Here is a 16,348-nt window from a genome sequence, read left to right on the forward strand (position 1 = left end):
GAGATTTGTTTGCAGCTTGTTAAAGACCCTGCATCAGGGGCAGTGATTCTCTTCATTAAAGACCCCGTGCCACAGGCAGTGACTATGGCTAGAGGAGGCCATGTCCCATGGAAGGGACTCAATATTCACAGGAGCTGTAACTGTGGGAAGGAACCAACATCAAAGAAGCTCATTAAAATTATGCCCAGAAGAGGCTGTGTCCCATGGGAGGGACCTTGTATCTGTAGAAGCTGCAACTGTGGGGAAGAACCCACATCACAGGTATTCACTAAGGACTGTATCCTGTGTGAGGGACTCTGTATTGGCAGCAGCCATAGCTGCTGGGAAGAACCCACACCAGAGAAGTTTGTTAAGGACTGTGTCCCAGGGGAGAGGCCCCGTATCAGAGCAGAGGAAGAATGCCAGGAGTCGTCCTCATCTGAGAAGAAAGAAGCAGAAGAGCCCATCTGTGAGATTCCCCATTCCCTGCCCCCAAGAGCTGTTGAGGGGAGAGGAGGTTGAGATACAAGGAGCAATGAGCTGGGCCTGGGAAGAAAGGAGGGATGGGGGAGGGAGATCTTAAAGTGCTGGTTGTAATTTTCTCATCATCCTGCTCGCTTTTTGCTTTTTATTCTGTTCTGTTTCTTGTAGGTAGTTAGAATAAATTTTCCCACTTTTCTCTCTAAATTGATTACTGTAGTCCCCCAGAACCCCGAATATTCTCATGGTCAAATAGTCCCACTTTCCTCCTAGACTTAAATCTTCCACACTAAATAGTACACTGCTCCTGGTCCAGCAAAATGTCTACATAGTATTATTCAGTCTCCATTTCATATACATTCAGCTTTGACTATCCACTTTAATTATTTCAAATTTACATATTGAAACACAACAATATCAAATGTATAATATTTATAGTGTGGAAACATTTTTAAGTATCTGCAGTACAACTAGGATAAAATAATCTAAACAGCACACCCAGAAATATATTAAATATTCTACATGCAAAAGTTAAAATTCCCATTTCTGAAAATCATTATAGTCCTTTTCTGTTTTTCCTCAGTATAGATAAGATACTTTAGAATGATGAAGCTCCCCAGATAATAGGTAGTTTTGTTTCAAGTGCATGATCTAGGATTCTATTAATGATCAGTTCTGACCCCTACTCTTCCCTGTAGACTCCTACAGATAATGAGAAGAGCAAGGAATTATTGATTTAAACTAATGTGGCTTCCTTGTGGATTCTGTGTTAAACAAAATCAGTCAATGTCAATTTAAAAGCATGTTAATCATAATGTATGAACAAATTATACCAACTAATATTCTACAGAAAATAATACTTCACAATGTTTGCAAAAGAATTAAAAAAAATAAAAAAAAAAAATAAAGAGACTTTGATTCACAAAAGAAATTATTTGAATACTTTGAATTCAGGTACTTGAACTTCAGCTATTCCAAATTTAGGAATTTTGGATATCAGGATCTTGGGATTTCTTACAGGACTTTGTGGACAAAAATATAGCCAGAATTTAAACCCAGAGCATGAGAATCTTCTAATCACAGAATTCAAGTAAGCAAATTAAATAATTTTCTCAATCAGTTAAACCACTGCTCTTATACTACTTTCATCAATTGTTTCTATTTTCTGGAAGGATGGATGTTTATTTTTGAGTCTTAAATATATATTGGACAGAACATCTAAATGTTCATTCTACTCTTCTCATGTTAATATACTTGTATTTGTGAAATGTTTCAACATAACAAATCTTATTTTCAGGTAGATACTACTCTTGTGAAAGAATGTAAACCATGGATGCATGTGTACACACACTGTTATCAAAAGCCTTTTGATACTTCCTTTAAAAAGAGTTTCACTTAGCATAGACACTGGGCAAAAAGAGAGAATAATTGCTATCTTATGATCTCTCATAGGGTCTAGCTTAAAAATCTGATGAAGCTTTGACTGACACACAGGGAAATAACTGGTGATAAACCAGATGCTATGTCGAAATATCAAAGTAATGCAACTGAGGCTACTGCTATGGAATTTGGTCTCAAAAAAGGGATTATGGGATGATAGTTATAAATAATAATATAACTGGAAGCGCAGGCAAACTACTGTCATGGCACAAAACCTACATTCATGAATAAATATTACGTCACAAGCAAACATACAAAACATACAATATGACTCTTTAGGTCTAGGAATGAAGCAATTAGCACTAAATCAAGCTTGAAATCAGGATGAATATTGATGTAATTTTCCAGATCACATTAGCAATCTGCCATACTTAAAGACTGCTAGGAGAAAAAAGTAAATCATCACTCTCCATTGTAGGAAAACATTTCAAGAAAATCTCTGTTCTTCATTCTCTGCTCAGACCAAGCTCTAAATACCGCATTTTCATTTTCAAGAATTCTAGTTTTATCTATCTAATATACAATGCCTTTTATTTCTTAGAAAAAGACCTTAGCTGATGCAGCAGTGGAAATCAGAGTGGATTTTGGTAATCAACTTAGGAATTACTGTAAGAGCTACATTGACAAGTGCAGTCTCAGACAATATGTGTGAGGTTTAAGAGCCCTTAAAACTACTCACTCATTTTGCTGCAATAATTGACACTTGCGTTTCAGAGCTGCCGGAAATATACAGCATAACTGAATATCTTCTAAGGCACTTCTCTCCATTAAACAATGAACAAATTGTAGCCAGGTACAGTGTGATGCATTTTAAGTTTATAAAAATTACCAGCTTTAGTACTGAATCTTCAAAACGCTCTCTTGCTAGAAGCTGTAACACATTTGTTAGCTCATGTTTTCTTGGTAGTAGGTTAGCAGGTCACACTTACCATGCCTGCTTCCCTCACAAATGACTTGGCATTAATTATTAAAGGTCTAAGTTCTAATTCTGCTACCTTTACTTCAAAAATAACTTCATTAAAATCAAGACTATATAAATAATAAAACTAAAAGAAACAAATCCTTGGAATGCAAACTAGTATTAAAAAAACCCACTGCCCAATGACTGTTATTTTCTTTTTGATAGTAGAAATAAGATCTGAAATAGTAATTCCGTTCTTAACATCAACTATAATATAACGAAAATTTGCAAAAGTACACTCTATTTACTATTTGAGAAAGCTCAGAGAAACATCTATTTCTTTGTTTGCAAAATGGGATTTATAAGAAAAGAAGCGAATGGAATGTCTGCTAGATGGAAGAGTTCCATACATGAAAATACTGTATCGTAAACAAAACCCCCAAAAACAAAGTGAAGTTATTGCATTTCTAAACCGGCAGTATTTGAATTAATATTGGAGAGAAAACTAGCTTTTTTCAGAAAAAAATTCAGGTAGATTTCATGTTCAGACGAAAGCATTTAGTAGCTGTGTTTGGTACACTTTATTCTAGAAATGAATATAAACTGTATGGAAAGATTCAGTGTGCATTATTTATGAACCTAGTAAATTCAGATGGATACTTACTGAGTGGCAAATTTATCTGCCAGATTTATTTACAACCAGAAGATTAGAGGCAAGATAAACTGCTTATTTATTCTTTCCTACATAATTGTAATTATGGTATGAAAATAAATTCTTTTAAACTTCATTTACAAGTAAAACGTACAGATCAAAGATTTGGCTTGTGTCTTCTTTATAATTTGGCAATTTGCTATACGTTTCTAGGTGTCACTGGCCTTTTAGACCTTTGGTTACAAAACATCTGTAATACTGTTCAGGAAAGCAAAGTAGCATGTTCCACACTTCCTGCAGTTTTAATTCTTAGCAAAGGGCTCAACATTTCAGAAAATAATAAAGAATTCTGTTGTTAAATCTTACTAGAATTTTGTAGAAAAGCTTTTAAAAGTGAATGATAATGCCTGGACACATAACTCAATGAGAAGCTCTACGTTTCAACTAATGAGCTTCCCATTCACTTTTCAAATATCGAGTATTACATAAACGAACCTCTCTGTTTACAAAATATCTAACCATAGATCCTGTTATCCAGTTCACTGTTTTCATAAAATGATGATCAGACACATTGAAAGCAAAAGCAGAATTTGAAATAGGACTTCTTTGTGAGCTCTCAATTAAAATAAATAAATAAAGATAGATAAATGAATTTCTTATATTAAATGACCTAAAATCTTTCATACTTGGAAAATAAACTAATATAGCAATTGGAAGATGAGGTGTAGTCATGTCATTTTACATGTACTGACATGTACATTCTAGCTATCTAAAGTCTCATCAGCACAGGTTTCTTAGAGCAAAGCAGAGAAAGAGTGAGTACCAGAGATAGACACATCTGATTTATGTTAGACACTTAGGATGAGATAAATTACTCTGAGGAAGTGCCCTTTGTTCTCCATGGGGTATAAAGTAAAACTGGAGTTACTAGGCTGTTACACAACTCATTTTAGATACCCAAGTTACAGAATATTAATCTCAACATAGGCCATCACTGAGTGAGGAAAAATGTGATTTTTTTCATTTTATTTTCCCTTAGAACTTCACTGTTTTAAAATGGGAAACATATGTTGAATTTTTTAATTGCTAACAAGTATTTTTCCTAAAGTTACAACTGTAAATGGCAAAATGAAATAATTCCTTTCTTAAGCAATTAAATCTTATGATCTTACAATAAAACAAGAAAGAAGGGAATTACTGGATACAGTACCACATTATGAAAAAGACAACTAAGAAACTGCCTTACCAAGTACCAAAGACAGTGAAAGGAAAATGCAAAAATAGAATGTGCATGATATTCTATATTTAGTGTTGTGAGTAGGCTCTGAAATCTCCTTTGAGCTGTCTTCTTTGATAACCACTGGTTAGACTAAATTCTGAGGCAACAGTAGAATATTCTGAGCAATATTTTTATTTGAGGACTCAAAGGCAATCTGTGAACATAAGCATCTTCCTTTTACTTTTTTTAGATGAGCTGAGATCAAAACATACCATTTTGTATCAATATATTTTCCATACGTATCCAACTTCATTTTTAATATTAATGCTTGCTATTAGCCTTGCACTGGTAGACCAGTCTTAAAGATTGTCCCACTGTTAACATCTTATTTAGCTGTAACACAGAAAGTGATTTGTCTCAAAAAATTATTTCACAGTGAGATATTTTCATATCTCCCTGGATGTCAGCAGTTTTCCAGCTGCATGCTATCACTGCATCTGCAGTGAATTGTACAGAATCATCATTTTAGGAGAGAAGGAATGCTGGACATGTGAGGTACATTCAGATACTATATTCCAACTACAGTATCAGTGTTTTCTTCAATAACATTAACCGTCACACATGACTAGTCACATTAACTTCTCAAGTGGCATACAAATTTTGAGGCTGTCTTGCAGTGTTTTTATGATAAGAAATACAAAGTGGGAGTAAAAACATGTCATTTCACTCCTGATCCTAACATCACATGCAAAATATAACAGTACCATGCCTTTATCATTCAATTATATATCAAGCTAAAACAAAAGTGAAAATTCCAATTAAAAAACTGTAACTGAAATATCTATACTTTTGGTTTATAAAACTCTTTTGAGATATTTTAATAGTATTGCCATTTCTAGTTGGGACATATGAAAATGTCTTCTATAGAGTTGGTTTTTTTTTTATGAGACACTACCAGTTTACACTACTCTTGTATTGGCAGAAACTGATGGAATAGATCTTTGCATCTTACCATCAACACAGGCTGGCCTTGCTCTTGTTGTACCGGCAATCTGTCCTTTTTTACATGCACAGCGAGCTGTTTGTCGGGCTATAGTCCTTCGGGGCTGACTGCTATCTCTGTCCAAAGTTACAATCTCACATGTACCTGCCGCCAGTTGACCTGGAAAAAGAACCAGCAACAGGTACCAGAGTCACTGAATGCACTACATGCAATCTATTACAGCTGAATAGAGTCATGGCCTTATGTCACAGCAGACACTCCGCAACAAATGGGCAGCCAGCTGATGGATATAATAAAACCAAGATGACAAACAATTTTTCTTTGTGGTGGACATATGAAAATCCTGCAAACGGGTTCTGACAGAAGATTATTATTGTTCCAGATAAGTCAGAAAGCTGAGGTTACACAGGTTACTTTTACTTATGTTGGCTAAATAAAGGAACAATCAGCTTTCACAGAAATGAAATTTAAGTGGTGTGCTCTTTATGTGCTTTCAGAAAAGAAATGATAAAATATATGGAAAATTAAAAAAAAAATCTCCACATGCCCACAAATATAATGAAGTCTTAACCGATGTGTGTTGGTTTTGAAATATAGTCTTTCAACGTATGCCCATGTTTGACCACACTGTCAGTCCTTTGGATCTTGCTTTACCTAAACTAAATAAAATACATTCTCTACTTGACCCACATTTGAAGTAGCTGATCTTTTTTCTTTTGCTAAATTTACTATATAATCATTCTTGAAACGACAGTAAAATGATTCTTCCTGGTTAGCTCAGTAACATAGTTTGCTCGTTATTGACTTCTCCAATAGATGTAGCTTTTATTGAACACTAAGAAAATCCACACCACCTAATTCTGAATTTGGGTCATGCTCTGAGAAGTACAAAAAAACATTGCAAAAATTTTTTTAATCAAAAATATTAGTCTGAAGAAAATGTTATAAAATGATGCACTTCCTCTGGTACAACCAATAGTAGGCTACTAGCATCCCAAAATACTATGTTTTACAAGCAAGAAAGATTAATAACTGAATTTCAACATGTAGTAAGACAAAAAAACATCCCAGTTGTCACATTTTATTACCTACAATCTCTGGATTTTATGGTACAATACTAATATAATTTCTCTTGATTTTTGTCTTTGTAGGCAATCACTTGTAAACCTAGAAATGAGTATGTACAAAAATATCTGTCTGTAAATGGCAAGCTTAATATACACTGTTTTCCTAAAAAAAAAAAAATGATTGGAACAAATGCAAATTTGTATTTATAAAAAACAGTTATGCAGTTTAAATAATATTCACAGTAAATTATTTTTATGCTGTTGAAAAAGAACAATGAGAAAAACAGTTGAAATTTTAAAATTAGGTATGCATAATTCAAAAAACCATTAAAAACAACACAAACACAAAAAACCTTGAAACTTATGAATTACATTTAATCTAAAAGTGCAATCACATTTCTTTGTATTGTATTTTTTCCATTTGGAATACAAGTTTACCTAGTATATTCTTGCGAGAAGCAGCTTAGGATGCCTCCTATTCTGAGGATGCTGTTTTGAAACTATCAGAATAGCAAAATATTGCAAGCATTGTGACTGGTTCACTTCTAAGCCACCTAAATTTTATGTTGCTGTGACTCCTACACTGCTGTGAATTACAATATGGTAAAAGTATGGATCTCAAAAATGAATACACAACAAGGTATTCTATAAACTCATGCAAATATATTACATATATGTAAACAACATACATTAGGCATTTAGAAATACATATACAATAGTCCCTAGAGTGAACATTATCACCATAGTGTTCAATGGCAACTAGCCTCATAAGCTATGGTCAGTCCTGGGCTTTTACTCTTTTTCATCCACTCCAGTAATAAAAATATTTTAGGACTAACATATTGAAGAGAGTATTTTAACTCTATTACCTACTGTGGTTTGAGTGGTTTTTCTGTCTTCTCCAAAATCTTGGATTAGAAAGCCAGGGTTTAGCAAGAAAGACAGTGGCACATGATTTTCCAAACAAGAACAAGGGAAATCTAGCAACACTGAGGAAAAAAGCATGCTTTTTTTCCCCCCTTATTGCCAATATTTTTCATTCTGGGTTGCCGGAAAAGTACTGCTGCCAAAGGAATACAGCTGTCTTAGTAGATCATGTAAAAAAAAGACATAATCAGAGGTGTATTTAGATCTTTACCCCTTAGGCATTTGAACATCATGATTTTGGTTGTGCATTGAGTACAGAAATGAAATGGAAACCAAAGAAAAAGTAGAAGGAAAAATATATGTGTGTTCCTGAGAGTAAGGGTTGACATATTTTTTCTATGTATTTATATTGTTCCTGCTTTTATTGATAAATCATATCATCTAGGTGAATCATTCTTAAAATAAAACAAAACAAACCAGAAATAAAATTCAGAGGAAATAAACAAGTGAAGATGAATAAGGACTATGTTCAGAGAAAAGGAACGAGGAAACTTTATGTCAAAATAATTTGTGAAAGCAAAAATCTTTCCAGGGAATGCAAACAACCACTATTGATAAGAAAGCCTATAGATAATCTTTTCTGCTTTTGGACCTGTACAGTTTTAGTTCTGCATAGGATGATTTTTGAACCAGCTGGGCTATTTGGGTTTTATGACTGCTTTCACCTGTTTATTTTGTTTAGAAATGGTAATTTCTTGCAAGTACAGTAACTTCATTTTATGATGAACTGTGCAATTTGGATACCTAAATGAAACCAATTGATATACAAATGTAATGTCACACTGCCTTTCACTGAAGTTTTTGTAGCCATTAAAAATGAAGGAAAATTCAAGAGATTTTCGAAACACTTCATAGATTTTTATTTTTTAAAGATAATTTCTCCTTCCATTCTTCTCCCTGTTGAAGAAATAGCCCTACCAGTTATTGCAGAGCTTCAGCAGCTCCTCCCATATAAATACTTCCTGGTCATTTTGCCACAGGCTGCACAGATTGCAAGCATATTGAGCACTGCAACATATTATACACCCACTGTTACTGGCTTTAGATGTCTGCAAAGAATGGAAAGTATTAGTTAAGCCCATCTCCAGAAAAAAGTTATTCTGTTGTAAAGCAAGTTCTCTCTCTCTCATTAAGTACAGAAAAAGTCTAGAGGAGTACCTTGCTGGTATGACATGTATGCTACTTTAGCAGTTAAATCTGGAAATCTAGAAAATGATGTAACAAAAGGCATATGCTTCTAAATACTGAAATTCAAAAATTAGGATACCTTTCATTTGAAGTTAACATAGTGACCTTTTCCAAAGATATTAATCAAAAAAGATCACTCATCTCTGAGTCTCTAAGCACTCTCCACCCCTAAGCACACAGGGGAAATCTCAAGTCAGCAACAAATGGGAGTTTCACTGGAGGTTTTCCACCTGAGAGATTAAGAGCCAAAGTCATAAAGACTCCATGTTTTCAGTATATCGTATTTATGTGCTCACAGTACACAAAGCAATTCACCACCTTCCAATCTGGTTGGACTAGGTGATATCTCTAACTCCCTTCCAACCCTCCAGATTCTGTGATTCTGTGAAAAAAAAGGCAAGCATCATCAGAGGACTCAGATCCATTCTATCCTTGTCTAAAAGTTTTCCTTCCAAGGACAAAAAAAAAAAAAAAAATTCATTATTTTATAGAGGAAACATAAAGATTATTTCAGTTACCATCATTCAGACTTCTAAATATATGAGTGGACATTTCATTGTTGTTGTTATTTTTTACAATACTATTTGAATATATTATAATATTTTCTATTATAAAAATATTAATTTTATCAGTTCATTTTAGTAATCACGATGTTATTTGATGTTGTGTTGCCACCATTTGGCTACTACACAGACAAGTTTCGTAATGCTCTTCTATAATGTCATACTCCACTCTTAAAACAACAATTGCTAAGTCCCTTTTCTCTCCTGCCACAAAAACATGTGCTTCTGTATGAAATTCTTTCAGAAGAAAGAAAAACTAGAGTGTTCTGAATTAAAAATGTAAGTCAAACTAAACCAAAACCAAAACTCAAAAACCTCACAACCATTAACATTCCAGCTTTTGGCTTCTACCTAGCACACATGGACTTAGAATCATAGAATCATAGAATGGTAGGGGTTGGAAGGGACCTTTAGAAATCATCTAGTCCAATCCCCCTGCAGAAGCAGGGTGGCCTAGATCAGGTCGCATAGGAACATGTGCAGGTGGGTCTTGAAGACCTCCACGAAGGAGACTCCACAACCCCCCTGGGCAGCCTGTGCCAGGGCTCCATCACTCTCACAGTGAAATAGTTTTTTCTTATGTTTAAGTGGAACTTTTTGTGTTCCAGCTTCATCCCATTACCCCTTGTCCTGTTACTATCTACTATGGAAAAGATGGATGTCTCAACCTCCTGACTTGTTTATAATAATTGCTGTACTCAGCACCTATGTTACTTTTTTTTCTGAATGAAGTACCACTGTGATTGTCTCTGAAACTGCTGTGAGACTGTCATGGAAGCCTGTAGGAATCAGTGAGTTTAGGTACATGTATTTAGCAAATGGTGCAGGAAATATCTCAAGGTTAAACTACTGAATTTATTTTAGTATTTACATTCTTGAAACAAAAGATTTTGTAACAGAAAAGTTTAAAATTAAATGACATTTTTAATGTATATTACTAAGATCCCTCTACTGAAAGAACAAAGCTTCTGAAAGACCTGTATTGTTTGTCATAGGTAAAACTCTCAAAGAATAAATATTTTTCTATTACATAGAGGGTACTTGGGATAATATTTAAATTTCCTGTGAAGGAAAATATTTATTTTCTGTAATAGAAAATAAAATCTGCCTAATCCGCCTTGATTATAGCAAGCAAGACCTATACATATACATACTATGAATTGTTCATTTATGCATGTTGAGAAGGTGAAGATTATCCCTCAAATTCATTTAAGGAAATACAATCAGATGACAAACTCATGGTATCTGTGGGCACAATTAAAATAAAACTTGATCTAAACATATGGGTCTTTCCAGGGTTTTAAATTTCATGCTTATCCAGAAAATCTACTTCTGAATTGTACATGCAGGCTTTCATTATAGTTTCAGTTAACAATTTTTTCATGCATCACCAATTTGATGCCTAGCAACACAAGCTCTTTTAGTTCAAAATGCATCAAGTTAGATGTTATTAAAATTCTTGGCTAGATTCAGATACTCTTTTGTCAGTGAACACGGTGCAGAAGTTGTTTCGAAATCAGATCATAGGAATATATTCAGTAGTTTTCTATTACAATATTGAAGCCTTTTTGACAACAGAGACATACCAACTCCTGAGTAGAGCTGGATATCAACAATCTCCTACTGAAACGAGGAATTCAAGTAATATCTCACTTGTGATTTGTAGTTTGACGTTGACTAACAATTATTTAAACATTTCTCAATTAAAAGATATAAAGCATCTATATATATATCAGTGACAACTGATTTTTTAAAAGCTATACATCCTTCCTCAAGCAAACATCCTGAATGATCTCTTACACTGAACACCATCCAATTTCAGACAGTCCTACTGCCTTTTCTTTTTCAATTTCAGTTTAGAACTAGAAAGATTATGGCAAGGAATAGGTTTCCACCAAAGAACAACACTCACTTTTAAGTTTCAATAGCAAAATTTGTGGAAAACCAATTGGTACAAAATAAGAAAAAGAAATCCCCATAAAGCTTCTGAAAAAAAAAAAAAAAAAAAAGTATGTAGTCTAAAGCAAGAGACCAGAATTGTCTCACTATCTGTAACTCAGTATGGGAAAAACCTGTTCAAGTGAATCAATTCCAGAATAACTATCAAAGAAGAACACTGTTTCAATCTTAATTTAGGTGATACAATGACATTTATTCTGCTTTTAATAGAATATTTTTATAGAAATACACTATTTCCCTTTTCTGTTTATAGTCACTGACATTGAAAGCATTTGTTTCCAAGATGCTTCACATATCATTTAAGATCTTGAATCTTTCTGTCGAAAGGAACATCGTGGCTAAGTACACAAAGCAATTTGTCATGCTAGTACAGTAAGAAAAACTGTTTAAAATAGTCTTTAGCAGTTTTTCTTGAAAGTATGCTTGTGCTGACAGTAGAAGATAGGACCAATGTCACTGTCTGGAAAAAAACTAACTAATTTGGATAATTCTAATTTACTGGTGTAACCACAGGTGTAACTAAAAAGTAGCAGACTGAATTTTTCAAAACTTTCCACAGATTTAATTCATTATTCATTAATACAGGTTCAAAACTCTACTTGGACGAATCAACCGTACCATGTGACCTCTGCAGCTTCCCAATCTTAAAAGAAGTGATTCTGGATTTTAGTGGGATATGAAAAGAGAATTTGTCTAAAAATACGTGAATTTAGTGCTTATTTTAAGAAGGAAAGCTCACTGTAGAACCATGTTAAGGAAAACTTAGAAATAATGAGAGAAAAACATAATAAATGCTGCCTTCATTTAAGTTGGTTTAAGTATTCCCAGAGTTCCACTGCAATGAAACAGTATATTATGTCCCCTAAGTAATTATTAATCTTATTGCAGTTTTCAGACTACCTCTTAGCCATCTCAAACACATAAACAGCACACACATTAAGAGGATAGGAAAATAGCTTTCAGTCCTTCCATTCTGAAATAAGCAGTAAATTTTAATTAAAATGAATCCTAATCTCCAAAACAGTTGCACAGGAAAAAAGTAGAGCCTGCAGAGACTCAAGATATCTTCAGGACCCATTTTGAGATTTCTCTTTTTTCCCAGATAAGACTAATGACCTAACTTATTGCACCTGATATTGCTATTGTACATAATTGCTTGATATTTTGTATTATAATTATGAATAATTTCCCCTATATCTTACTATTAAAAACATAACTGGAAAAAGTCAAATCAATGTTCAGTAAAAACAGAGTTTGATATTTACATTTCTGATGGCAAAAAGGAATTCTAGACCAGAAAATTTATGTAACCTAATTCTAAATAAATTTTCGTATTTGGTACACTACTTGAAAGTGTAATTCATATTCATGCCATAGTTTTAGGACATGGCAATGTAATTTCCTAAATTGTTATATAGTCTTAGGTCAAAACTAACACAGAATCACAGAGTTGCAGAATCGTTTAGGTTAGAAAAGACCTTTAGGATCATTGACTCCAACCATTAACTCATCACCACCATGTCCACCACTATGGTGGACTGTTCTGTCCCTAAACAGAATCACAGAATCAATCAATTTGCTATGATGTATTAAAAAAAAATAAAAAGAAAACCATGGCTGAAGTACAGTATTGAAAGAGGAATTTATGTCAGGGCTGTGAGGCCTGCAATAGGCTACAGTGTCCTTGCCTAGCACACCCGCCAAGTAAGGCCCATCTGTGGGCTCACAGCTCGGCCCGGGCTCAGCCCAGCCTCAGGGAGGTGACTGATCCCTAGGGCTGGGGCAGCCACAGTGCTTCCCTGGCTGCCAGGCCCTAACAAGTCTCCTGTGGAGGATCTTGCTGATTCCAACAGGGAAACTTGAAAACCACCAAGTTGCCACACCAGGAGAGCCATTGAGCCTTGCTACTCTCATTTCAGTGACACAGAGATCACAGATTTCATCTTTGAAAAATGTATTTGTGTATATCCACACACAAATCAACCAAATGATTCCCATTAATGTTGATTTCATTAATACAAAAATCCCTGCAACTTTGTAATTTATGGGGCTTTGTATTGAGTTTCTAAGTCTCTTTTTGGATAGTGACCTAAAAGCAGACGTGAAAAATAAGGAAATCATATAACTGATGCTACCAAAAATAAGTAGAAATGACAAGGTGTTTGCATCCTTCAAGTTCTCTATTTGTTTAAGGCAGTGTGAACCACAAATCTCAGCTACACAGAGCTCGTCCAAGGAAGACCTGAAGCTTCAAAGACCTCTTGTTAACTCCTCTTCATGCAGGTTTAGTTAACTGCTTCTAGAGGCTTCTGTTAGTTCTGAAAATGAAATAACTGCATGAATTAAGAATTAAACAAAGTTATGCTTATTTGCATAATTTAGGAAGTAGCTGCCACTCTTTTACCTTCCTAAAAACTTTAAAACCGTTATAAAACAGAAAAAGAAAGAAGAAAAATAGCCTTTCTGCTATTATCAGCCTCCACATGTAAAATAAAACTTTTCTGTTTATAAAACAAACAGAATGGCCATAGGGGAAAAATGTTACGGCAGGAATGCTGATATTTCTCTTGAGAAAGACAGGAATAAAAAGCACAGGTTTCTCTAAAAAGCTACTGACATTTGTTAGAGCCAGAAGCTGTATGTCAGGAAGGAACAAGTCTGTTGTGTTAGCAAAATATGTCATTGCAGGAAGCATGAAACTAGTTTCAAGGAACATGCAGATAAAGTCATACATCAGAAGTAGACACAGTGTAGCAGCACAGGTAAACAGTGTTTTAAACTTCTTGGGTTTTCCTTTCTACAATCAAACTATTTGCTATACTACAATGAATTGAAAACTATTTATATATGTAACATAGACTTTAAAAAGTAATAATGCAAGTGTTCTTCCTAGTAGCATCAACATCTACACCATAAGATCCTGGGTTTAACAGCAGATTTGGGGTAAAATTTGGTCCTGTGAGGGAAACAAAAATAAAAAAGCTGACATTTTGGTTTGTTGGATCTTATCAATACATCTTAGTCCTTAATAATAATAACCCATAATTTTTAATTAACCTTCACCAGGAAGTAAGTTATATCCCATCCAGTAAGAACTGTGTCATTATGCCGTGCTGGTTGCAGGTTTGAGAACCTGGAGTCCAAATTATGAGGGTAAAAACAAGTATTACGTAACAACATCCAGCCTTGTTAACATGCCATAGGCTAACTCATACCTATAAATAAACAAAAAATGTGAAAGATGGAAATTGTCTGTCATTTTTGTAGAACAAATGTCATCACACTAAATCATCCTCTATACTCTTTACAGATCTAACTAATTTCTTCAAAATCAGTCTGTTTATTTTGACAACTGTCTGTAACACCACTCTTCCCTTTATGCAGAATCTTATGATGTGAAAATTCATTTTCTTTCCAGTGATCGTATTGTAATGCAGTTGGTCTTTGGGTACTCTAGATGGTAGATCTGAAATCACTAGATAATAAAGTGCTCTAGTAGCTACTGTAATTCTTTTCTCGTTTTGTTTTCATGGAAAGAGTCCATAAACTTTCTCCACATAAAATACAGTTTCTCAAGACTTTGCATGCTGTGGCACTGCACTTACTGAAAACACACAGGTACAATGGCTCAAATATGACCACAGGGAAATATAAACTTCTCTTAGTAACATTGAAAAAAGGAGGCACTAAAATACAGGAAGAAAAAGTAACAATTCTGAATGCCTTACTAAGTCTGAAAAGGAATAATAATTCAAAACAATATATGACAGTAATTACAAATATTGTGGACAAATACAAAACAGGGCTTGGTGGAGGGAATCCTGAGCACGAAAAATAACCTCAGGCCTAAACCTCCAACAGGTAGAATTTGCACCTTTTGAAGTGAGTCTCTCTCTACAGTGACTATAAAAGTGGTTTATGGTGCATGGGTTCAATTAGTCTGTATGCTAGCAAAAACAAGCACATTGTAAGGACCAAAACAGAATAGCATGTATCTGCTGTCCTTGTTGATTTTTCTTGTGCAGCTCTCAGAGTTTCATTAGAGATCACACAAGATGTTCCATAGCGATAACTGTTTCTCTGTTTTTAGTGCATGGAGTAAGGAAGTCCCTCATTTAAGTGCTATGCTGAACATGTGGCACACAAGCTCCATTGCAGGTATATCACCCAGGTTTTAGACAATTACAATTGCCTAAAAAAATACAGATGTAGTATGCTAAATGGATATATCCTTTCTGCTAGACTAATACCAAACTTCAACATGAACTACAGGAAGTGAACTTGACAGGCTCTTTAACTGATGGATTTGAGTGATGGCTTTCATTTTAAAGGTTTGTCTGGGAACAGTGCTTTACGCAAATGTGACAGAGAAGCAGGAGTATGCTGGCTATTATTCTACAGACTTGGAGGAGTGATTTTGTATCTGGGACAGTTTCACTGCTGTATTTTCCATTTTTATCTACTTTTCTCAAAATGACTTAGGAAACAGGTGCATGCTGAAACTAAAAGTTTTCATGGATGAAATCCATGATTTTATATCCTCATTTTTAGTTCTCCAAGAAGACACCTATTTATGGGATAAGATTTTTTTTTCCATGCAACTCAGAAGAGGGTGATAGCAAAAGAGATTTTAGGTTGCTCACATATATCCAAAGCTGCCTAAAGACTTTGCAGTGAGCAAGGACTACAGACATTCTCTTCACCTTTACAAATCAATAAGAGGCTCAAAATTAGAGACATACACAACACTCATTCCTGTGTCCCATTTATCAGGAACAATGTCTTCCATTCACACAACTAAGTGTTCAATCATTGTATACACACAACATCCATTATTTCACTTCTACATCATATCAGAGAATCACAGGATCATTATGGTTGGAAAAGATCTTTCAGATAATCGGTTCCAACCACTGACCTCACACTGCCAGGCCCATCACTAAACTAAATCATATCCCTCAGCACCTCAT

At 34.5% G+C, this 16,348-nt stretch overlaps 1 protein-coding gene across 1 annotated transcript in view; it reads right to left on the reverse strand.

Moving 5' to 3' along the window:
- The window catches only part of TAFA5 (TAFA chemokine like family member 5), a 428,871-nt gene that overhangs the window by 187,546 nt on the left and 224,977 nt on the right, over window positions 1-16,348 (reverse strand). Inside the window, exon 2 of the mRNA XM_061988959.1 lies at window positions 5,684-5,833. Coding sequence (XP_061844943.1) covers window positions 5,684-5,833 — 150 coding nt within the window. The remainder of the gene's footprint in view (window positions 1-5,683; window positions 5,834-16,348) is intronic.

The sequence above is a fragment of the Colius striatus genome, chromosome 1 (assembly GCF_028858725.1).
Source record: "Colius striatus isolate bColStr4 chromosome 1, bColStr4.1.hap1, whole genome shotgun sequence".
Taxonomy (NCBI): Eukaryota; Metazoa; Chordata; class Aves; order Coliiformes; family Coliidae; genus Colius; species Colius striatus.